The following is a 25,283-nucleotide window of genomic DNA, read 5'->3' on the forward strand; positions in this document are numbered from 1 at the left end:
AAAGGCTGACACTACTTCAGAAATTTATATAACCTTCAGACAACTCCGATAAAGTTGGACTGAAATGCCATATATTTAAATGTACATATTACATATGTTGAAATGTAATAAGAAATTGGTTTGGGGTGGTGGGAGAAGGCTTGGCTTTGCAGTTCGATTATTATTACTCCAACAAACAATTGCATTTTCCCTACACATGTTATTAGTGTTTCTTTTTCTATTTAACTTGTATTGTACCTGAGCTGCAGCATGGGCCTCTGAAAGCAGAAGCCTTGCTGGTTGATATAAGCCTAGCTGAATTAGTACTTCAGCTTTTTCAATCCACAAGCGAGGGAAAGAAAGTGCACTCAGTCCTTTTCCTGTTACTGCATTTACCTCAAAACCCTGAAAAAAATCAGAGTATTACATCTTCATAAATGTCAAAAAGCCTAGACAGAATACAAGTTATTAGCTGTGACATCCCACACCTCAGCTGTATTTGTATTTTCTAACTTCAAAATTTAACATTATATTACAAGAACAACAGGTAGTTTATGAGATTTGGATTTTACAATCCTCAAAAGGCACTGAACTAGTAAGCAGATACTATTTAAACTAAGTGAATGACAGATTACCTACTTCAGATATGCTGCTGTCACAAAGTTGACTTTTGGTAATAACTAAAACTAAAAGAGGAATACTATTTACAACAGCTAAAAGAGGTGAATTGAGAGGGATTAGTAATTAGAAATACAATGCACAAGACTGGGAAAAATACACAAAAAGAGCAAAATGGTGTGATGACAATCCAGACAGCATTGCCATAATAAAGAGCAAAGTGAAGGTAAGCGTTAAAGAATCAGTAAGGCAATTATCTTCTTAAAAAAGAGACAGGAAAGAGCTGAAATACTGGCATGCCCTTAAAACAATATGTAAGCAGAAGCAAAACAGTACATGGTGATGAAATGGAGAAAGAAGAGAAAAAACAAGACCAAGAGTGAATACAGTATCTTTTTTGCTTCTCAGTCTTTTTAATCCATTTGCATTAGTCCCTAAATCCATTTGTAGGAAAGTAGTTTTACTTTGTATGAATAAAGATTCCAATCTTGTTTCTCCTTGATATAAATAGTATGCCAGGCAAACCTCAGCTTCAGATGATTGCTAGCAGAATTTAGATAGCATGCACTTTTTTATTATTTTTGTGTTCATATATTTCTCAAGTATTATCTAAAAACAAACTAGCAAGTGCATTAAAAAAGGGAAAGAGTAACTTAGTATAGAAACTGAAGGAGAAATAAAAACCTTTTCCCTTGAAGTAAGGACATTCTCATTCCTACTACCATTAAGCTCAACATTTTCAAATAGTACTTTTCTTTCTTCTGTCTTCATGCATACATTTTTTTCTTTTTCCAGTGCAATCTCTTGCCTACACCTAAATCACAGGAACAAAAAAGTAAACTCAAGTATATTTGAAATAGAATTTCATAACAAAGTATTAGTGTTTTAGGAGTCCTTACCATATACTACCCTGTAGATAAACACTAACCAAACTTGCACAGAATTTTAGGGCATAGCTAATATACCACAGGTGTGTTCCAAGATAATTTTTTGCCCTGTTTTCCCCCAACAACACTCGTTAACTGTAGGGAAAACAGTCCCAAATAAATACCCCCTCAGAAGTGAAAATACATACATTGCTTGCTCTAATTCACTAATGTATACATCTCCAGCAGCTTTCTCATGATACACAGATGCCTGATTTAGTTTTAAATCTGAGCATATCAGGGCAATTCTACAAATAAAAAAGAAGAAATGTTTAAGAAACAACCTGAATCCTTCATATGTTGCTTCATATAAGTACATTATATATACATAGCACATATTCCCCCTTTGACAATCCTACCTTCTCATGTCTCAATTAATGCTGGCAATAACAAAGATTGTAAATAAAGGCAGGGAAAATTACCTATAGACAGAGGTCACAGAATCAAAGAATAGTTTGGGCTGGAAGGAACTTCTAAAGATATCTTATCTGTAGATGATCTTTGTGAAAGATGCCCTTGCATCCAATCTGACCTGGAACACTTCCAGGGATGGGACATCCACCAGTAGGCCCAGTCTAGTTCATCAAACCTGTATCACTCCAGCTTAATGCCAAAAATTATGCACTAAAACTACGAAAATATTTCTATGGTTTCACAATAGCATGCAACCACCTCCACCCTGCCCCTCCATGCGTATGTGCTCATCTACTTTTCTGTCCTGATTAAAGAGTAATATATTCCTACACATCTGTCTAATCATATATAGACATCAGGTCATAGATATATATAAAATACCATGAAATAAACACAAGTCTTGAGGAATCAACAAAAAAAAAACCTGTCTGGCAAATCTTGGGTGAAAATAATTTCCTACCAGAAAGTCCCTTTTAGTCTTGTAAGAAAGCAACTCAGTAATCAATTGGCAGAGAAACAGGTATATTTATATACATGAACATCTACTCTGCTCGATGGGATCAGTTTCAGGCATTTTAAAGGTTCATTATGTGGTATTTCACAAACCATCAGAAAATAAGCAAACAATTATTGCTTATGACCATTACTTATTAAGCAATCATGATTTAATACCTACCAAAAAAGCATTATAAAATGCTTTAACTAAAATAGCAAGAATTTCAATAGCATGCATATTAAATACTTTTAAATCACAACTTTTAGGGGTTAGCATCCATAAAAAATAACATAATTTTGGTCACAAAGACAAATCTCTCTAAAAATGCACTTACCAGGGCAACTTCTTTGCACCCTTATGGTGGAGAATTTATTTTTGATGCAAATAGGGAGTCTGCCTTTTGAATAGTTAACAGATAAGACTTTTACAGAAATTTGACTTTGCTTTTATCAGTTAGATGACAATAAGGCATTTCGAAAATTTTTCACATGAAAGTGGTGTGACTTCATAATCTCATATGCTTTCCACATGGGAGATCATTTTTTGTAACAAACAAATTTAGTGGCTTTGATTCCACAAACCTATTCACCAAAATTCTATTAAAATGCATTAAAAAAGAAAAGAAAATAAATAAAAATCCATTACAAATATAAAACAGTAAGTCACAAAAAATTCTTATTACTATTGTTGAGATATTAATGGATGGTCCGCTCCATTCAGTTTCTCTTTTATTTAAAATAAATAATGGATACAAACCGAAGGTGATAGAGATCAGACAGACTTCTACACTCCAGCACTTCACTAGCAATAACTTCAGCTAGCTGAAAGACTGGAAGAATCAAGTGGGGGCAAAAAATTTTCTGTAGTTCTTTTGATAAAAGGTCCATAAAATACAAAGTGCAAGTCTGAAAAGAAATTTTTTAAAATTCAGTCAGTATAAACTTAATTTTGTAGAAAATAAATTTTAAATTAATGACTACATCTTCAGTTCCAAAATAAACCTGAAAAGAGGCATAAAGAAACTTTCTAGATGAAAGAGCAGCAAGTTACACAGAAAGTTGGCAAATGCCTTCTCGAAGTTAGCTTCATTTCAGCATGCAGAGAACAGGCTAACACCTTGAAGTATTAATGAATACTACAATACAAAAGTATTTGAGACAACTGTCTGAAAACACACAGACAGAAAAACTAAAATAAAATCATTTTCTGATACTGATTTACTCCTAAATAGTAAATGCTCTAGATTTTTGAGGAGTATACTTACAGGTTTTGGGAAATTATCCCAGTGAATACCATAACTATTCGTTTTCTGTTTAAAAGTATCTCTGATTTCATTGGGACAGTCATACTGGGCCCATTCTTCCACATTTTCTGGTAAGTAATCAACTGATTCTTTCCCTTTAGGTTTCTCCTTTGAAACTTCTACCTATAATAAAAGCAAGAACACTTATGAGATCAAACTAACAATCCTATTGGTGTTAAATATTCAGCTAAAAATTGAACACATTTGCTTAATGTCCTTTGAAGTTTTGTCAAATTTGGGGTGGTTTTTGCATCTCTAGACTGTGGGTTTTACAAAACAGCAGCGTCTTGACCAAGGCAACAAACAAAAGAAAAAGTATTTGTAAATTCATGATCTCTCAAGACTGTGATCAAGAGTAGAGGAATGATCAACAGATTCACAGAGAAATTCTCCCCAGGTTATGAGACTGGGCACAGTAAAGCATCTGAACTATTCACCAAATGAGCCCAGGGAAACACCTCTAAGAAAGAGAGGGTTGTTTCAATTCCACATAAACGTGGGTCTTACCTGCTTCTCTTTCTTTTTGTCCTTGTCTTTTTTAGGAGTTTTTGACTGCACTTTCTGTTGACTTGTAGGTTGTGTTAAGAATGCTTTTGTAATAATCCCTGATGCTGACAATGACACCTAGATTATAAAAAAAATACATTAATTTCAATTTGCAATATTAATAACAATAATAATCTCACTTTCCAGTAATAGTTATTATCCACTGCAAGTCAGTATCTACAGCTATTAACAACTGTCACATATAGTCTGCTTGCATAATAGTTTTCTTCAGTAAAATAACAATTTCAGAGACTCCCGGATGCTTGAATTTTTTGTACAAGCATGGCAATGCAATTAAGCAGCAGAACTGTCAAAAGACAAGATCATCTCTTGGATAAATACTACACTACCTTTTTTTAACTTATATGGTTGAAAATGCAATTCTTTTTTTTTCCAAACCATTAGTCTAACCAGCTTCATTTTCTACAAGGGATGAATTTTATAAGGAGGTAATCTGTAAAACAGCAAAGTCACTCTGTACTCCTTCTGGGTCAGTCTTTTACAATGCTACTACTGAACATTATATTAAAAAAAAATCTAAATATTTAAGCATACAAAAGAATCAATCAAAACTTTCTCTGTAGAAGCAGGAGCACAGATTCTAATTTTACCTAAAATTAAAAAGAAACAAAAAAAAAACCCCAACAACAAACAAAACCAAAACCAACCAAACAAAAAACTAACCAAACAACAACAAAACAAAACCAAAAGCCACATTAATTTGAGAAGACTAATATGTTTTGCTGGAGGAATCAAGAGTAGAATACAAAATACGAAGCAAAAAATAATGCTGGATACTCAAAACAAAATAAAATTTCAAATTAAAGGTGACACATCTTTAAAAAGTCAGAGGCAGCTGATTTTTTTGTAAAATATTTTAAAATCTTCTACTGACCTATTTATGGAGTCCTAACACTAAAGAGCCTGCTTTCAAGCAGATGTCTGCAGTCAGACATCTGTAAAGCCAAAACAAGGTATCCTGAAGTACTTTAATTCCCTTAATACCACATGGTTATTTCTTTTCTCATAATATTGTTCAGCTGTAACTATGATTCTTAGAATTACTATCATTATCTTACAACTGGCACTGATGGCAGCATCAACTCTAAGTTTTAGTTTTAATAGCTTATTCAAACATGAGTACTCTCTTCAGATAGTCTTTTCCCCTAGTACGATGCACAGTCAAGGGCTGGATATTAAAAGTTATGCTTGTGTAAATTTGAAAACACCAATATTCCATTTTTACTTTGCAAATTCCTGTCTCACATCACATGTTAAACTGATTTTTATTTTATTTTAAATTCTTGCTCATAATTACCACAAATAAGTGGTAACAGTTGCAGGCTTTCACTAATAATTGGAGTAAAATTATACACAAGCCACAGCTTACCAATCTACTTGGTAGGTCCCAACTGAGACTGTTCCTATAATGATTTGTTGCATTACTATTATCAAGTACATATTTAGTCCCTTCAAATATTTACTTTACTTAACATATAATTGTTTTCCTATGATCATTGCTGTGATTCTGAATAGCCATTTCAATTGGGCATGTCTATGAGAAGTGAAGTAGATTTGATAGATTTGAAATGCTCTAATTATGAAAAAGTAATCAGAGAAATCAATCAGTGAACACTGCCAGATTCCACAATCCTTTTCAGTCAAATGACAGTCCTTCTGACTCAATTTCATGAAGGTCCACCTTCAGAACTGACAGAAACGTCTTCAGTATGTATTCTGCCACTACTGAGATTCCTTAGCAAATTAAAAAATACAAAATTTGAGAACATATTGCACAAAACATATGAATGGACTCCTGAGAAACAACAGCCCACTGCTTTTACCCTTAGTGCTTCCCCTCCATTTTCCTGAGAGAAACAATTTTCTTGTTTAGTCCTTAAACCTGAGAAAATACGCTAACTGCACCATACAACAGAAAACCCTAAGGGCAAAGCTAAGCACCAAATTAATAGCTGCTACCATAATTACACGAGGAAATGTGAAATATACTAGCTACATTATTATAACACAATGCAACATATAATCTCATATAATCGCACCTGCCAGATACGGATGATACAGGCATATGCCATCAAACAGTGCTGCTGATGAAAAGAAGATCCATGACCAGAAAATACAGCCATTAATGTCTGTGCTCTAAACAAAGCTTCCAGTTGTTTAATATTACTCAAATCTTCCAAATTCATTTGGGATGTGGTACCATTTGCTCCATTGTCCATCTTAGCATTTTCTGTAGGCAACAATTCTGGTATAGCATTGCTTTCTGTTAAAAAAAAAAAAAAGCAGCAAACACATGCTCACAGTGACAGCATTGTAAAAATGCATTTAAAAGTTAAAATTTCTGAATTGAAAATGAAAATACTTAGGGGAAAAAAAGAAAAATGGAAATCCATCTGCTGAAGATGTTAAAGTGATGTAATGCTACTTGCGCCATGTTTTTAATCAACAATGTAACAGTTCTGTATAATAAATGATGTAAGCCTGATAGAGAAATTAAATCCAAATGAGGCTGGCCCAGATGATCTTCTGAGGTTCCTTCCAACCTGGGCTGTTTTATATTTAAACCTAATTTCCCTTATTATAGTACTTGAGTTTCCATTAAGAGCTTTGCAATGACAGTAATCATAAGCAAACTGGTGAAAGTGGGTGGGTTACAGAACTAATAAAAAACCACTCTTTGCTGGGCTCACAATGGCCTGGATGGCCAGCCCAGAGAGTGGTGGTGAATGGTGCTGCATCCAGCTGGCAGCCGGGCACCAGGGGTGTCCCTCAGGGCTCTCTGCTGGGGCCAGCTCTGATCAATATCTTCATCAATGGCATGGATGAAGGGATTGAGTCTTTCATCAGTAAGTTCACAGATAACACTAAGCTGGGATCACGTGTTGATCTGCTGGAAGGTAGGAGGGCTCTGCAGAGGGACCTGGAATGGTTGGATGTATAGGCTGAGTCTAACAGGATGAAGTTTAATAAATCCAAGTGCTGAGTACTGCATTTTGGCCACAATAACCCCCTGCAGCATTACAGTTGGGGACAGTGTGGCTGGGCAGGGCCCAGGCACAAAGGGCCCTGGGGTGCTGGTGACAGCCGGCTGAACGTGGGCCAGCAGAGTGCCCTGGGGGCTGAGAAGGCCAATGGCATCCTGGCCCGGATCAGGAATGGTGAGGCCAGCAGGAGCAGGGAGCTCATTCTGCCCCTGTATGGGCACTGCTGAGGCTGCACCTTGAGCGCTGTGCCCAGTTCTGGGCCCTCAGTTTGGGAAGGATCTTGGGACGCTCAAGCATGTCCACAGAAGGGCAACGAGGCTGGTGAGGGGCTTGGAGCACAAACCCTGCGAGGAACCCCTGAGGGAGCTGGGGGTGCTCAGCCTGGAGAAAAGGAGACTCAGGGGTGCCCCCATCACTCTCACAGCTCCTGAAAGGTGCCTGTGCTCAGCTGGGGCTGGGCTCTTTCTGACACACCCAGAGCACACAGCCAGAGCACACAGCCTCAAGCTGCACCAAGGGAATTACAGGTTGGATATTAGGAAAAAAATTTTACAGAAAGGGTGATAAAGTTCTGGAATGTACTCCCCAGGGAGGAGGTGCAGTCCCCATCCCTGGGTGTGCTTAACAAAGCCTGGATGTGGCACTGGGGGCCAGGGTTTAGTTGAGGGCTGGGTTGGACTCTATGATCCTGAAGGTCTCTTCCAACCCAGTGATTCTGGGAATTCTATAAAAACTTAAATTACCATAGGACTGAAAAAAAAAAAAAAAAAAAAAAAAAAAAAAAAAAAAAAAAAACTAACAAAACCACTAACAGAAAAGCATGAAGAGAAGGTTGTAACTGTTACTAATCAACTGTGTGATAGAGACACTGCATATTTATCTTTCTCAATGAAAATACCAGAGGTACTCGTCTGATCCATGTCATGCATCCACACAAGAAAACCCAGCAGAGCAGATGTTCATTAATGCCACACTGGACAGTATGGTTCCAGAAATCAGATACTTTTTTCCCCAAATAAGTATCAGAATTCTATCCTATCAGAATAGGTCACTACGGTCCTACCAGTAAAAGTGGATATTTGTGTGAAAGGAGCAAGGAATTCTTACAGTTACAAAGTAGTTGAAGCCATACATCTCTTTGAAAGTCATTTTTGAAAAATTAATGCTAAGTTACAAAGTAGTTGAAGCCATACATCTCTTTGAAAGTCATTTTTGAAAAATTAATGCTAAGATACAGCCAAGGAAAGGGTAATGGACTTAGATACCCAAATCTTGCCATAGAAACTATTTCCTTCAGTTTCATCTGTCCCTCTATGAGAACTCACTTGAAGCAAACTGTCCAACACTGCTTTCTGGTAGCATCTCACATCTCAGGAATCCCTGTGAATCCCTGTGTTTATTTGTGAATTCACATAGAATTCACAAATAAACTGAACTTGCATCGAATAAATGACAGTAGGTGCACAAGAAAATACAAGCAAACTTGTGCCATTCCTTTTAACAACTAAGCTGCAAATTTAAAATATCACTTGTGTTTCCTGCTGAGAAATTGCTCTGAAGAAGAAACACCCATTACATACCTTCCTCTTGTGAGGATTGCATAGGGAATTTCATACAAAGCAGAAGATCTATTGCCCACTGCAGAGGTTTACTAACATCATTGAGGGGAAACTGATGACAATATAAGCATTCAGCAAATTCCATCAGGTAATCAACTCTCTGCCATTCATCTTCTTGTTTCTATAAAAGTAATAAAGGAGGAGTTAATTTGTATTTGTTTATGTAAACCATCAAAATTATATTCTAAAGTTTCGTGTAGTCTTAACAGAAGCAAAAAATAATAATTTGACATCAAGCAGTTTTATTGGCATCAGAATTATGATAAACAGAATGCAACAGGAAACTCCACCACCAGTTAAATCTTCATTTTATTAAAACCACTTACTACTCTTAGGCATTTTTCTTTGGAAGAAATCAATGAAAATTTTACTGGATATAAACATTCAACCACAGAGAGTTTTCCTACTGAAGAGTAATCTCAAAGTTATAAAAAGCAATTGCCAAGTATATGGCCTCCCTACCCATTCAGGAACTTGCAGTCCTATGAATCACTTGAGAAAAATCATTCTATCAGCACGGGAACAAACAGAAAGAACTGACAAACCTGCAAGGCAATGATCGCATTTTGAAAACAGCTTAACTGTCCAACAATACTTCTGGAGACCGTCACCAAGTGTCGCCACATGTGTGACAAGTAATCTTCACCTTCTTGACTGGCTTTCTGAATGGCCATCGTAAAATTGCACCCTGATCCTGCCCTCACTGTAGCCATAAGTTTGAAAATCAGGCTAGAAAAAAGATCAAACAAATTACAAATTACTTGCATCTGTACCTGTAAAGTTACTTTGTGAGTAAGACACACATACTAGCTCATATCTGTAACAGTACAAAGATGCAAAATTTATAAACTGGCATAAAAGGGCATGAAAACAACTCAGACAAGATTATATAAGCAGTATCCTAGATAATTTTGTTTCCATTTAATGAAGAAGGGTTTGCAGTTAGGAAAACTAAAACTTCTGCTATATAGCCACACTTCATGCATCTATTTGCTTGGGAAGTAAGATACTACTTTTATATAAGTTTTTTAAAAATTAAATATACAAGTATTAAATTTACAAGTATTAGCAGATTAATAATAGGAAGCACTGTTTATGTGTGTTTTTTTCATGGAAAAGACAGAAGAATATTTTGTCTTGCAAAGACAGACTGCTTAAAAGTAATCATAATACTTTCCCAATGTATATAAAATGAAAAATACTCAAAAGTTTTATACTTCTTAAGAACCAAAATGCTTATTTTAATAAAAATAAGTCAACTAGCTTACAGTTTGTGTCTTGTCTGAGGCAAAACTTGGATAGCTTCATCCAGCAGTTTTAGTGCTGTCTCCCAGTCAGCTTTATCAGCATAGATGTGGAATAATAGACCATATAAGGAGGTTCTTAAGGCCAGATCTTGCTCAGCACCTTTGAAGTATATTCAAATTATTTATTAATATACTGCAGAATTAGAATAATGATTACAAAATATTGGGTTTCTTTTATTACCAGATCAACAGAAGGAAGAACATGCCTGGGAGAAAGCATCCAACTGATAACCCAATATTTTGAAAATCCTTTGTAATCCACTGATGCAAAGGACATGTATCTTTCTTTCCCTTAAAAAAAAAAAAACGAAAAACAATAAACATCAAAACACACACACAAAAAAAAAAAAAAAAAAACCACAGAAACCCCTCTATCTTTCAGTTAACATATGTCTCTAAGTATCACTGAACTTTTGTTTTGTCTGTGAACCAGTCCATATCATTGACATGAACAGTATCTTCATAATAGTTACCTATAACTTAAAGTTTCTTCACTAGATGAAAGCCACAAGCATTTCTCCAGAGTGAGTCCTATACTACAAACCCAATACAAAAATAACCAGACTTAGAAATATTAACTTCCTTACACTCATTAAATAACATTAGATCCTGAAGTGCTCTCAGAGAGTCACAGAGCAGCTGAGGTTGGCAGAGATCCTACAGAACTGTCTGCCTACATGCCTGCCTAAAGCAGGCTCCACTCCTCACCTGTGAACATTTGACAATCACAATTCTCACCCAAAGGTCAAAGATCTGCTGTTTCCTTCTCATCTACACCACAATTCTGCATCTTCAAAGAGAAAATAACTGTCCAGTTTCTCCAATAGATTCATATATGACACACTAACCATTAAATACATGTAGGATGATGCTAAATGTTAACTAAGCTGTAGCCACAACATTTGGGAAGTATTACATTAGCATCATCAAAGGTTTATCAGATTTGGTCTAATAAGCATTTACTTCCATGAAGGCACAAAGTTTGTCTAATTCAGTGTGTCACCTAGAGGGATTGACAATGGAGCGGCTGCACCGACGGACACGAACTGCAGACGCCGCCCACTTGGATTTCTGTAAGGCCTTTGATATGGCCTCCATAACCTTGCTGCTACTCAGCTGGACAGATGGAAGTTTGATGGATGGATAAGAATTACAGTCACTGGCTCAATGTCCAAACGGCTCAGCATCCACAGAAACCAGTTACAGGTGGTATGCCTCAAGGGATACCAGTACCAGGGATACTGGAACCAATGTTGTTCAAATCTTCCTTGCTGACACAGCAAGGGGATTGAGTGCACCTCCAGCAATCGGCTGATGACGCCGAGGTGAGTGGTGTGGTAGATTGATGAGAGAGAAGGGATGTCACCTAGAGGGACTGACAGGCTCAATGAGCGGCCCAAGGCAACCTTTAGAAGTTCAACAAGATCAAGTGCAAGGTCCTGCACCTGAGTTAGGGCAAACCCCAGTATCAGTGCAGCCCAGGGGATGAAACAAGAGCAGTCCTGTGGTGAAGGATTTGGGAGTCCTGGTAGATGAGAATCTGGACATCTGCTGGTAGATCCTTCTCCAGATATGACTGCATTTAAAAATTGACTAGTTATCCTGGTCAAGCATCACTGGAGATCAGTTCCTGCCTCTCACAATGGTTCCTACAGTGTATATGTATTTTAAAAACTCAGTAACTCCAGAAATAATCAAATATAGAGCACTCTGTTAACAGGAATTTTTTTCCTTAACTGCTATCAGAAGTCACTCACTTCTAACTCATAAGAATTACTAACATTTGCAGACAAAAAAATACCTATGCTACCTGTAACTGTAAATTTTCATTATCTACATATAATTATTTTTTAATACTACTTTTTAAGGATTCACTCTGAAATTATGCTGCGGTGGAGAAATAACAATATACACATAATGAAGTACTCCTTTTTACTGGTTTTAAATGTATCTCTACAAATAACAAACTTTAGGACTGTCTCTATGGGCAATTACCATTATGTATCTACACACTGTCAAAGTTCCATTAAACTTACAATTATCACTGTGCTTTTAAAATACACATTGTACTCATCAGTTCCTACATACCAAGAATAATCAGGCCAGTCATCATTACTGATTATTTGTGATTTATACACAGCTTGACAAGAAAGCAAGTAAAGGTTTCTATTATTGTATTATCCTGCTTGATGATCTGAGATGCAGACTCATATTTGTACCACTAAGCTTGGATGCAAAAGTCATCAATAATTGTGCCTATGGAAATATACAGCAGCTCCACTGACGTGTAAATCAAATCTAGAAAGAGAAATGGATAAGCTCCATGGAGTTTTAAAGCAAGAAAAGTTGTAAATGCACATGGAAGTTTCAGTGTGCAGAAGAAATTCCACCTGGTGAGATGTCTTATATGACACACATCACTTGCATAGTGTTTCGAGAGGATAACTTCATTGGAATACACACGCTGTTCATCATCAATAAGTATTTAATTTTATCATAAATTCCCAGCACAGTCTAAATTTTGACTCCTTCCTACTGTCAAAGTCCTAAACAGTCTGTTAAAAACCTGAAGACATGAAAAGTAAAACTTTCCTTTTGCAGGTAGAAGAAATTTGAGTCTGCAGGTGGGAGAAACCTTAACTCAGACAGTAACTTTTTTTTTCCTGAGTTAGTGTTTTAGGATCTATTATCGTATTTTCCAAATCTATTATCAAACTTGCCAGAAGTACCTTTTTTTTTCTGGATGTTGAATATTTTCTAAATTTTTTTTTGTAAGCTTAATGAAATGAAACAGTACAGTGAAAATCAGACAGCAAATTACTTTGCAGAAAACTGTTGAGAGTTTGACAATTGCCCAAAACCAAAAGAATCACCAAATCAAATACAAGAGTATGCAACTGCAGGTAAGAAACCAGAAATGTGTTTATGACAAATAAATCACTTTTGCCTTTTAGGAAAATATCTTGAAGTTTCTTTACCATCAGCCCCAATCACTAAAAACAAGCAATACCTATTAGAAATTCTCACCTGTTTGTTTTTAGATTCTGCTTTAATTATACTCTTAAGAATTATTTTGGTAGGTCCTTTAAACTGTTCTCTGTCATGTGGTGAGCCTAGCAAAGGTAAACATGCATTCCAAAAGTGTGCAGCTGCAAACATTACAAGGGAATAATTTCCAGCTTCAGCTGCATGCCTGAAGAAAGGGAAATAGAACTTTATAAGGAAAAACAGCCACACTTTAGCTACAATAAAGAATTTTACTTTTAGGAACATTTGGGTTTAGCTGATCTATGGATCACCTCAGCAATGAGGACTTAGCATGAGAGCTTCATAGAAAAGCTATTTTCCATTTTTATATCCCAAACAATTTCACACACTCAGCAGAACTAGGAATAAATATGTAGCATATTAATGATAATAATTAATTTTACTGTATTTCTGCGTAATCTTAGCTCAGGAGCATTCATTTAAACAATAGCAGAAGCCTCCTCAATATGTTCTCATTGAAATAATGCACTTTATTTGGCTTTCTATAATGTTAATTTCTCATTCAAAAAAAAAATTAAAAAACAAAACATACTAATTATTACTGTACTATGGATTTTGCTTAGTATAGTACCACTGTAACACAAGTACATGGCCCAAATGCCACTAGCTGCATCCAAATTGCTTTGAGCATATTTCTGCAAATGATACTTTGAATTAATAAAAGTTAATAATCCTCCATATTGTGACACACTACTCATCTGAGTGAGAATGAAGCTTGGCATTTCAGTGAAAAATTACAGATTGATGCAATGCAATCACCAATTGAATTAGTGTTACTGTTTTAAAAAAAGAAGTTTTTTGAAACTGTCAATATGATCACCATCTAGACAGCACTCTTTAGATCACATTTAGACTGCTATATCCAGTTTTAGGCCACCCAATACTTGCCAGACACAGAGAAACCACAAGGCGCTGAGTGAAGGGCCACTGAGATGATCTAAGGACTGGACTGCACTTGCCTTGAGAAGAGGGTTAGCTCAAGAGGTCCTTTAGGAGCCCTAGAGGGGAAGTATACCCCTGTAACCTAATTACCTCAATAACCTAATAAAGTTATTGAGAAGCAACAGTCAGGCTCTTCCCAGTGAATGGCAGGACAAGCAAGAACATAAGTTAAACGAGAAAGGTTCAGAAATGTCCCCATGGGTACAACCATGCAGGGGAGCAGGTTACTCACAGAAGTTGCATATCTCCATTCCTTGAGGTTTTCACAGTCAGACTGGATAAAGGCCTGGACTGGCCCTGCTTTGAGCAGGACTCTGAACCAGATCCCTTCTGAAGATGGTGTGATTCTCTGACACTATAAAGTCAGCTATGTGGAAAGCAGTTGATAAATTTACTGAAGTGCAAAAATCTGTCAAATCCTTTGCTAAAGATTCCAATTCGCAATTATGTTGATTTTTATCAGTCTTGTTAGAAAATATGATGATCCCCAAAACTGTAACTAAATTTTAGATTTGTTTAATGTTAGTTTTCTCTCAACAGAAAACACACCTGGCACTCTGAACAAAGGTTTGTGATGCTGCTACACGCAGATGTTTTCTTCCAGACAAGTTCTCCATTATGCTCTTTCCTTTTATACAGGCTGCAATGCTTAACATTTCTTGTCTCACGCTGTTGCCAAGCCTGCATAAAGGCAAACATTTCAAGAAGCGCTAAGTCTTACAGGCTAAGATCATAACAATGCCTATTAATGATGTATTCAAGTTGCTTCTATATAGATGTCCCTTGCTTACAAAGTTACAGATCCTTTTACTGAGTTTTATTTTAAAATTAGAAAACATTTCAAAAACGGAATATTTTGTAAAAAAGTAGACTAAAATATCTTTTTACACCTCTACAGAAAATAACTGTGAAATCATATTTTAAAAAACTATTATCTATATTCAGCAAGGAAAGAACATAGATTTGTCATTTTCTCCCTATTTTTCACTATTGTACATCAAAAAAATATTAGATCTAAGTCGAACTGATACAACAAGCAATTAAAACCAGAAATCAGGAAAATTAGACAATTTTTGATACTTTATTTTGAGATTTGTCATGCTTGTGTCTAGTAAAGTATGCTCAGGGCTCTGGAGAAACTGATATGGATCCCATCCCACTACACGTAGAAGAAAACAATATAGATTTCAGTTCCAGAGTTAATCAGTTAAAAATTAATACAGAAATAAATTGATACCATTGGTTAATATCATTGATTAATAGCAATTTAGTAAGAAAAGAATAAATACGATTTGCAGGAGTTTTCAGCGTCTCTCACCGAGCGCCGCCCCCACAGCAGCGAGGAGCTCGCCCCGGGAGAGCCGCGTGCGGCCGCGGCTGCGTCCACGAGAGGGCGCCCGTGCCCCACAGCAGGAGCTCACCGGTAAAATTCCGCCTTAACCGCCTTGACCACACACCCTGCCCACAGCAGGAGCTCACCGGGTAAATTCCACCTTAACCGCCTTGACTACACACCCTGCCCACAGCAGGAGCTCACCGGTAAAATTCCGCCTTAACCGCCTTGACCACACACCCTGCCCACAGCAGGAGCTCACCGGGTAAATTCCGCCTTTAACCACTTTGACCACACACCCTGCCCACAGCAGGAGCTCACCGGTAAAATTCCGCCTTTAACGGCCTTGACCACACACCCTGCCCACAGCAGGAGCTCACCGGGTAAAATTCCGCCTTAACCGCCTTGACCACACACCCTGCCCACAGCAGGAGCTCACCGGGTAAAATTCCGCCTTTAACCATTTTGACCACACACTGTGCCCACAGCAGGAGGTAACCGGGTAAATTCTGCCTTAACCGCCTTGACCACACACCCTGCCCACAGCAGGAGCTCACCGGTAAAATTCCGCCTTAACTACACACTGTGCCCACAGCAGGAGCTCACCGGTAAAATTCCGCCTTAACCACCTTGACTACACACTGTGCCCACAGCAGGAGCTAACCGGTAAAATTCCGCCTTTAACCACTTTGACCACACACCTTGCCCACAGCAGGAGCTCACCGGTAAAATTCCGCCTTTAACTGCCTTGACCACAACTGTGCCCACAGCAGGAGCCAACCGGGTAAATTCCGCCTTTAACCGCCTTGACCACACACCCTGCCCACAGCAGGAGCTCACCGGTAAAATTCCGCTTTAATCGCCTTGACCACACACCCTGCCCACAGCAGGAGCCAACCGGGTAAATTCCGCCTTAACCACACACCCTGCCCACAGCAGGAGGTAACCTGGTAAAATTCCGCTTTAATCGCCTTGACCAAAACTCTGCCCACAGCAGGAGCTCACCGGGTAAATTCCGCCTTAAACACACACTGTGCCCACAGCAGGAGCTAACCGGTATAATTCTGCCTTTAACCGCCTTGACCACGCACTGTGCGCTTTACCATGGAAAGACTATCCTCTGCTCTCTGGAAATAGCATTGGCAATACATGACTGCACAATCAAACATTTTATCCTTCATTAGTTTGACTTCCTACATTCAGAAAAACTGCTATTTAAATGGAGTTGATTCTTTCCTCTTTGGATAAAATTAAATTCTGCTTTTGGAGGAAATTATTTTTCAAAATAGAGGGCTCAAAGGGTATCACCTTCTTTATAATAAAGGGCTCCACCAATAGATCCATTTATATGTGCCTTTTTTTTTTTTTTTTTTAAGCCAAGGTTCAAAATATCAGTTAAGTTAGAGACTGGGGTTTTAGAGGAATTAGTTACATTCCTATTGTACCCACATGCATAGATGGCAATTTAACACTGTCAGACTACCTGACAGCAGAGCCTGGAATACAGAACTGCTCATATCTTTCATCACCCCCAGCTTCAACGTGGTCCATGAACTACATAGCCTTTCAGTGTACTAGAGCCAGATGAGCACTGAAAGCAATTTGCTTCATCAAAAGAAGTAGAATCACCTATTTTCCGCCTAGAGATTATAAAAGAGTCAAAATACTGTGATTCCCAGAGATCATTTCAGAGCAGCAGTGCTCCCGGAAGACGCCCAAACACAGAAATGTACAAGCTTCTGACTCCCTTGGATAGCAAGCTTCATCTATCTGAATGAGGTCCAGAGCCACAATCTGGATCTCCCACTGCCTTCTACTTTCATTTTCATCTGTAGCAGCACAATTTTTTTTGGAAAAAAGATTCTTCCATTTTTGTTTGTGACCAGACACATTTACCCTCTTTACTTTCTTCAAAACTTCATTCAAGTACATTACCATATCACAGGAAATTCTATGTACTTACATGCCATATTTCTTAATATTTCTATTGAGGACAGAATTCTCATCTGATTCCAAGATCCTTTTGGAACAAGTCATCACTCTTTCATAGTCTTGTGATACATACGCAAAATACGTAAGTCGTGTCAGTGTCTGCAATTCCACTAAGGAATCTGACCAACTGCATTCTAAAGCCAAATCCAGTAACTGGGATTAAAAAAAGAAAGGTTAAAATTTAAGGTTTTTATATGCTTTTTTTTACAACTCACCTGGGCATGGAACAAGTATATATATATGCCACATCCACACAACATAAGCATAAACTGAATATTTATATTCTAATGGTATCTGATCTTTGGATAAATAAAATCATTCTGTCACAAAAATCTCCTCCCTGCCATAAATATTTAATCTCTCGGTTAAAGAAAATAATGGTACAATAAAAGATTCAAAAATAATTTAAACTCTATTTAAAATTGAATTTGAAATCAAATTCATAGTACACAATTTCTTAAAACTCAAGAGCTTATAAAATAAACCCTAAATACCTGAGATAAGCTAGGAAGAGTGAAATCCATTAGACCCAAGCCATTACACGAATACATTTCCAGACCAACAAGAATTCTCGCCTGAAGATTTTGCACTTCATCATTATTCTAAGCAGAAATAAGAAATTAATATTCAGATTTTTTTGCAAGTTAATATTATGAAGGACATTAATTGAGATAATAATAATAATAATAATAATAATAATAATAATAATAATAATAATAATAATAATAATTTTGAAAACCTCAGTTTGCTCTAAGCAATTTCTGCTCTGTACTGTCTCCTTAAAACCCTTGGTTTTTTGTATTTATATATTTTTAATTAACACTGTGAACTCAGAACTAAAGCCCACATAGTTCAGAGCCCAAAACACTAAAAGCCCACATCAAGAACACAATGAAGGCAAATTTCATATACCACTGAAAGTTTCCAGTTTTAAAGACACTATAAGATAAAAATATAAGAATTAAATATTTCTTTCCAGCTTACTAGGTCTATAATGTATATATATAAAAAGAGGCCATAGTAAATGTTGACATTAATATAGCTGATTTTTCTTAACACTTTTAATGCAGCCATTTTATTATTTTACATTTGTGAATTCAAAATCAATTTTGCTCAACAGTCATCATATGACAAACATCACCATGGCAGCTAACATCATAAGGAAGAGTTAAGAAACGTAGACTCACTGCTATACCCAATGTCAAAAATTTGCTGTGTTCTGTAAGGAGCTGCAGACAAAATTTATTTTTACATTACATTCAAATATACAGAAGAAAATGTACCTTGATAATTTCAGTCATTATTAAATCAATTTATTAATTTAACTTCTCTTTGTAAAGTTTCAACACTATGCAGGATTTCAGGGAAATCATACCTCCCCCCGAGTCCCAAGCTGATGTCTGATCTGCTGCTGGTTTAACTGCTTGGCTTTCACCCAGGTAGCAATGATCTGTTGATGTGCAGCAATAGAGACTTTTTCATTAGGTGTGGTCTTAGTCATTGCATTTAGGGCAAATTCACAAATCTAAACACCAAGAAGAGAAAAAAAAAAGTGAAATACAGGGGAATGTGGAAAGTTTCTTGTATGTTTCTTTTATGGAACATGCTATCCATCGGTTATTTTTAGATTATTGCGCACGCATCTCTAAGCCGAACAACAGCTGCTTCCAGGCAGCCCAAGGCAAACAGAAGTTACACTCCTCAGCCCCAAGCTGGTAAGGAGCTCCAACGCGCATTTGGGGAGGATTTGTGGTGACAGAAGCTGTAAAAGAAGGTAGCTTTAAAAAGAAACAAACTTCTACCCTTGAATTTATAGGAATTCATTCTGCTGCAATATATGACAGCCAAATGAAAGGGACTACAAAAAATCCGGGGTTTGCACCTCTAAGGCAGCTTTGATGTCAGGAAGTCCACTAGGATCTACTGAAAAAGACTGGAGGATATTTTCTTTTTCCTGTTTCTTTGCTGCAGCTTTTCTGCTACTCTCTACTGCTGTATCTTCCATCTTCTCAGCAGGTTTTGGCTTTGGAATCCAAGAAATAATTAGGGCTCGAGCCAAAGCATTACATAACATCAGTAAAATTTCAGTACTTCTGTAGAAGAAAACAAAAATCACAAGTGCATACTGCATCAGATCAAAATAAAAAGGCAGGAATAAAGTTATTGATTTCAAGAAGTAAGCATTACTTGAAAATCTAGTTTTTTCATAGAAAGCAAAATTATGGATATTACCCAAAAAAAATCTGCCTGTTGGTAAAGCAGTTTAGTGATTAAAACTACAAAACCCAGAATCAATTTTCAGTTAACATCCATTTTTCTCATATGAAAAGAACAACTATTTTCTAAAAAGTACCCTAAACCAAGCCCTTCACATTTTTTGTGGTTATCATGCCAACCCACTGAAATTTTTTGGGGTTTTGGGTTTTGGGGTTTTTTTTTCAGAAAACATGAACCTACTTATATCTAAGAGATTATTGCTAGTACATATTGATGTAAGTATCAAAATAAATTAGCAGGTATTGCCAGTCTTCAACTCTGCACAAACAGAAATTTTAATTTTATTCCCCAGTACTGTTAAAAGAGACTTCTTTGCTGCTGGTCGTTACTCTACCTAGTGGTGAGGTCACTCCCAAGGAAGTTCCAAAATATCTAGGAATTTGTCCGATAGTCAGATTTTGACTAGAGTATCTACTCCATAATGGTTGATCATTCTCCCATTGCATTTACTGCAGAACAGGATTTCTCTAAACCACTGTGGAATCCATGTTCCCATTTTCATGGTCTACTAATGAGCACATTCCCTTTATTTCCTTTGTCTTCTATTTTCTCATATTTCAGAACCAGTACTAATCTGCTTACACTGGTTAGAACTATTTGCAATGAACTATCGTTACAAAATAATTCAAGATCAGAGAACCGAGAGCAGGCAAATGCATTTTGAGCTGTTGTGCAAATTCAGTCTCAGAGAATTTTCCCAATTTTCTGACTAACTTAACAAAATACTATTTTGCATGCACATGTTCCTATTCCACACTGAAGAGAAAGTAATATTTATTGGTCCAAAGTTAGCATGGTTTACAGTTTATAGTAACAAAGAACAAACAGAAAGGATTAACACCTAATTTTCACAATTTATCTCCTGAGCTACTCTATATATACCAAAACTCCTTCACTGCCAATGAAAGCCAGCAATAAATATTTCACAGCACAAAGTGACTTTTGATATTTGCAATAATATTTTCTGTGTTTTAGAAAAAAGAGTATGTTCATATCCAAGCATCTCAATTTACCCATCATGCCTGACAGTCTTGATGGCTCCAAGAAGAGTCTGCAGATACTCAATAATGTCCCTCTGTCTTCCTGAAGAAATCACATGTCTGTTATAATTTAAGGTATACACCACAGCATTGTGAACAATCCAGGCTTCATTCAATTCTTCTCCTATTTCAGCTGCACGTTGGAAGTTTTCCATAGCATACTGAGATAAGCTGTCTATCCATAAACTATAAAATTAGTATAAAGAAGCTGTTATTCCAAAGCTTCAACATTAAATATGCAGTACTACCAACAACAAGAACAAAAATTTAATCAATTTTCAGTTGCATTTACTAAGTTCTCATCCACTGACTTATACTTTACTTCAATGAGAAGATGGTTCAAAAAGGAAGTAGTATCAACATAAAATGAGTAGTCTCTGAAACTGAAATGCTATTAGCTAAAAAAACAGTGTCTATGGTTCAGGTTTCATCCGCATGTTTGGGTTTTTTAAATGTGTGTGTGAATCCACCCATCAGTGCTAGAAATCAAATAACCATGTCAAGGCTCTACTTGAACATAGATATGAGTGAGGCATGCCATCTGACAGTCAAGGACATGTCTTTTTTACTCAAAACTGCATGTGTTGTTGCACTCAAAGACATTTCCAGGTGCTTTGAAATGCTGTAATATTTTAAAATAGAATAACATTTTCTTCACAGTCTGTGCAATAACTTTCCTTCAATAAATTTATTTTCTTTCTTAATTATCAAAATGTACTATTACTTTGAAAAAAAATACTAAAAACACAGTCTTGAATGATAATACAGAATTGCCATGGTTCCAAAGTCATAAAGTCAAAAGCACAAACTGACAATGGGTATTACTATGTCAGCAGTGGTACAGGACACAGTACCAGACCAAAGTCCTTTTTTTCCATGGGTTTTTAATCTAATTAGATAAACTCAAAACCAGCTAGTAGCAAATTTTGGAACAGAGTTCTCATCTTCTTTGCCCCTTGGCTCTGATCAGTTTATAATTTTTCCCATTCTACTGAACATTTGCAAGCAGACGGTGTGAGAAACTTTACTTAATTTTCAGATTTCATGAACAGACGTAGGGACACAACTCTGCCATCCTGATCTCCCAGGACATGACCACTGTAAGAGTAAGGCTGGTATTACTATGAATGCGAACAGCAGAGAGTCTAAGCATCGTCTTCAGAAATCTCTCTCCTCCTTCTTCTCCTTCGCAAGAAATAATCATGTCAGACTAGTGAAAAACAGTGCTTGCTATATTCTACTCTCCCAAATTCATTTCAGTTGATTGGATGGAGCACGCTAGATTTGCAAACTGAAATAATTCATCGTATGCATTCAGTACTATATAATCATTATATGTATAGGAGCTATAAAGCAAGACAAAAAGAGCTTTTTGATTTGAGAAAACACATTTTTAAATACAGAATTTAATTATTTATGTGTCAATGTACAACAATTATTTTTCAGCTTGGAACACCAGCTTCTATTTTCAGAGAAATAAATGTTAAATGAAAAATAAAATCCACACTCCAGAATGAAAGGAAACCTAAGAAAAATATGTCAAACTATTTTTTAGATCTTTTTCCCGTTTCCCTGACTACCCACAAAAATGAAGAATCTGGTGACAATTTTACTAAGGAGAAACAGTTTTTGCAGTTATCAGCAGTGTCTCATAATAATCACCTGTTAAGAGTTCCTTGGTCTTGATATGTATTACAAAAAAGTACCTGTATGTTTTCCATTCTGGATCACTGTCAGGAAGATATGAAACGTGTCCTGGACGACACTGGTATGCAGCTGCTGGAGGTACAGCATGATCATTCAGTTTGACTCCCTGCAATCTTAATAAATGAACAGTTGCCTGAAAAGACACAGAGAAATAAATTGTCTACCCAGGTTATCATTGTAAAAACAGATTATTTCTTCCTATTAGTGCTGTTACCTCTTCAAAAATTAAAAAAAAAAAAAAAACAAAATGTTTTTTCAAATACTGTACAGGCATGTACAAGTATATGAAATACAATGCTCAGTACTTCATAAGCTTAAAATTGTCTACAGCTAATTTTACTAAATAATTACATGGAGAAAAACCCATAATTTATATATGTAAGTTTTTCGATTATGCTGGAACTTCATGGATCCAGAAATGTAATGTCAGATGTCAAAAATTTACAGTAAAACTCTTGTAAAGAAATGTTATCAGCACTTGCAGTAAAACTGTAGCTACAGTTACTTTCACACATTATTTTGATAAGGTTGCTTCATGAAACCACTTCTTCCTTTACTTCCTATGGAGACAGAAAATAACTAAACTCAAAATTCCGGTGCTTCAAGATTTGTATATAAAACAAAACTAAACAAATATTAATGACAGCTATGCAATTTATTTACCTCTGCATTAATAAATCTTATTTCTGCTAGGATTCTGAGTAAATCTGCTTCAAAAGAAAAGGATTTAGCAGGCAGCAATGATTTTCTTGATGAGCTGCCAGCTCGACCTCGACCATCCATCATCACAGTTGCATTAACTTTATTCTTCTGTGCTAAAAATAAATAAACCCATTATTATTTCCATGCAAATGATTGTCTTCATTTTCCAATTACAAATCCCTACATATTCTTAAATTCACAAGGAATAGTTAGCAAGAAAAGATTTTTAATTATTTCAAGTAACGAACTTTTACATTATTGCCATTTGTTGCACTCAAAGCCTGTTCTCAAGCAGAGCTGAGGCATTTGTTACCTGTGATTTTGCTGCATTTCAATTTATTTATAATCTTCAATATTTGCAGCAAATAACTTGCTCCATAGTACACATACTGAAATTTCAGTGTGAATAGATGAATAGACTCCATGGCCTCTAGTTCAATTTTATTGCATAAATGGAAGTGGAGCATAGAAGTGGATTATGCAGAGGCTAAAGTCTTTTTACATTTAAATCATGGAATGGGTTGACTTTCTGGTAGTGCACACATTATTAAAGAGGAATTTCGTTTAATAATGAAGAGAAAGGACTAAGATTGTTTTAATACAAACACAAATTTTGTAATTCTACCAGTTTCTACTCATGATGCTTTTGGTGCATGGTTGCCTTCAGTTTCTGGTAGTGTATTTATTTTTCCCTTATTTTGTTTGGAAAGAAGACAAAAGACTAAACATGGCTAGTCTGAAGATGCAAAACTTGTGAAAGAAAACCAGCAAATTGATGTGCTGTTTTAAGTGGACTTTGGAAAAAATATGGAATAAGTTCGATTAACGTTGGCTAGTGAAAGAAAAACCATTTCATCTATTCTTAAATATGAGTTTTACAAATTCCCTGACAACTTTAAAAGCCAGTAAGCAGAGAGTGATTTGAAAGTGCTTTGCCCCAAGTTAAAAACCCTTAACGTGCTAGGTTTCCAGCAGACCCTCAAGGAACAAGGCACAATGCTGGATACCTCAGAGGAACCACTCACTAATAGGGGATTAAGGGGTAAAAATGTTAACATGTGAGCCTCATACAAAGTGGCTTACAACCCGTTTTTCTTCAGCTCATCAGACATGAATGATATGGACCTAGATGACCATGAGGGAATTTGCCTGCATTCTTTAGACAGGCAGATGGATTTCACAGAAGCGCTTCTCTACAGCAATGGTGAAACACTCCTGACAGCAGAGTATGGCTTCTACAAAAAAAGTAATATCTGATTTCTAGAAGTTCAACATGTATGCCAACATGCAGTGCCAGAAAAGAAACTCGGGGAACTTTGGGAATGGGAGGAAATAAAATTATATTGTCAGTCTCCTTCTAGTAACTTAAATAAATGATTAAAAAGTTCCTTACAAGACTGAAAATGATTTGTCACTTACTTTGTTTATGCTTTGTTGCCTCTCTAAACAAAATATCATCATACAAGAGGCAAAATCGACATGCTGCACGACAGACATCCCACACTTCCTGTTTACATGCAACTTTTGCCAAATCTGCCCAAAGTATAATTCTACCAAAGAAAAAGCATAAATAAAATTAGTTAATAAGCAGGATTAGGTTCCACAGTTCAGGACTGACAAAAATAATCTTGTCAATAATGATGGCCATCAGGAAAATAAATTACATCTAATAAAAATAATAAAAGGAAGACTTCTTGTCAGTAGCAAAGGTAACACTATTACTTTATCTATTAAAAATAATCTCTTCATTAATAAGAGACAGAATTCTTCTCTTGGATGGTAATTCTACTAAAGTTCAAACCACGTGTGACAACCCTCATTTTCTATCTCATAAAGTAAACTAAATATTTCAAAACTAATGTTGAGAATTTAAAAATAAGTCTTGAAAACTAGTTTGGATTTAGAATCTTTTAAAAAACAACTGCCTTTAAATTTCAGCACAGGAATTTTTAGTGCAGAAAAAAGGTAGACACATCCTTTCAACTAAAGAATGACAAAATTATATATAAATAGAAAAAAGAAACCTGTC

General features: G+C 36.3%; 1 protein-coding gene across 1 annotated transcript in view; it reads right to left on the reverse strand.

Annotated features, from left to right (window-relative positions):
• The window catches only part of CFAP46 (cilia and flagella associated protein 46), a 68,674-nt gene that overhangs the window by 25,541 nt on the left and 17,850 nt on the right, over window positions 1–25,283 (reverse strand). Inside the window, exons 15-35 of the mRNA XM_058029713.1 lie at window positions 24,674–24,804; window positions 23,216–23,367; window positions 22,552–22,685; window positions 20,819–21,031; window positions 19,411–19,621; window positions 18,904–19,053; window positions 18,023–18,130; window positions 17,500–17,681; window positions 14,753–14,884; window positions 13,241–13,406; window positions 10,420–10,504; window positions 10,175–10,313; window positions 9,452–9,635; window positions 8,868–9,027; window positions 6,343–6,566; window positions 4,244–4,360; window positions 3,698–3,859; window positions 3,190–3,338; window positions 1,673–1,771; window positions 1,282–1,411; window positions 238–384 (exon numbers count right to left, since the gene is read on the reverse strand). Of these exons, the coding sequence (XP_057885696.1) occupies window positions 238–384; window positions 1,282–1,411; window positions 1,673–1,771; window positions 3,190–3,338; window positions 3,698–3,859; window positions 4,244–4,360; window positions 6,343–6,566; window positions 8,868–9,027; window positions 9,452–9,635; window positions 10,175–10,313; window positions 10,420–10,504; window positions 13,241–13,406; window positions 14,753–14,884; window positions 17,500–17,681; window positions 18,023–18,130; window positions 18,904–19,053; window positions 19,411–19,621; window positions 20,819–21,031; window positions 22,552–22,685; window positions 23,216–23,367; window positions 24,674–24,804 (3,175 nt within the window). The remainder of the gene's footprint in view (window positions 1–237; window positions 385–1,281; window positions 1,412–1,672; window positions 1,772–3,189; window positions 3,339–3,697; window positions 3,860–4,243; window positions 4,361–6,342; window positions 6,567–8,867; window positions 9,028–9,451; window positions 9,636–10,174; window positions 10,314–10,419; window positions 10,505–13,240; window positions 13,407–14,752; window positions 14,885–17,499; window positions 17,682–18,022; window positions 18,131–18,903; window positions 19,054–19,410; window positions 19,622–20,818; window positions 21,032–22,551; window positions 22,686–23,215; window positions 23,368–24,673; window positions 24,805–25,283) is intronic.

The sequence above is a fragment of the Melospiza georgiana genome, chromosome 8 (assembly GCF_028018845.1).
Source record: "Melospiza georgiana isolate bMelGeo1 chromosome 8, bMelGeo1.pri, whole genome shotgun sequence".
In the NCBI taxonomy this organism is placed as follows: Eukaryota; Metazoa; Chordata; class Aves; order Passeriformes; family Passerellidae; genus Melospiza; species Melospiza georgiana.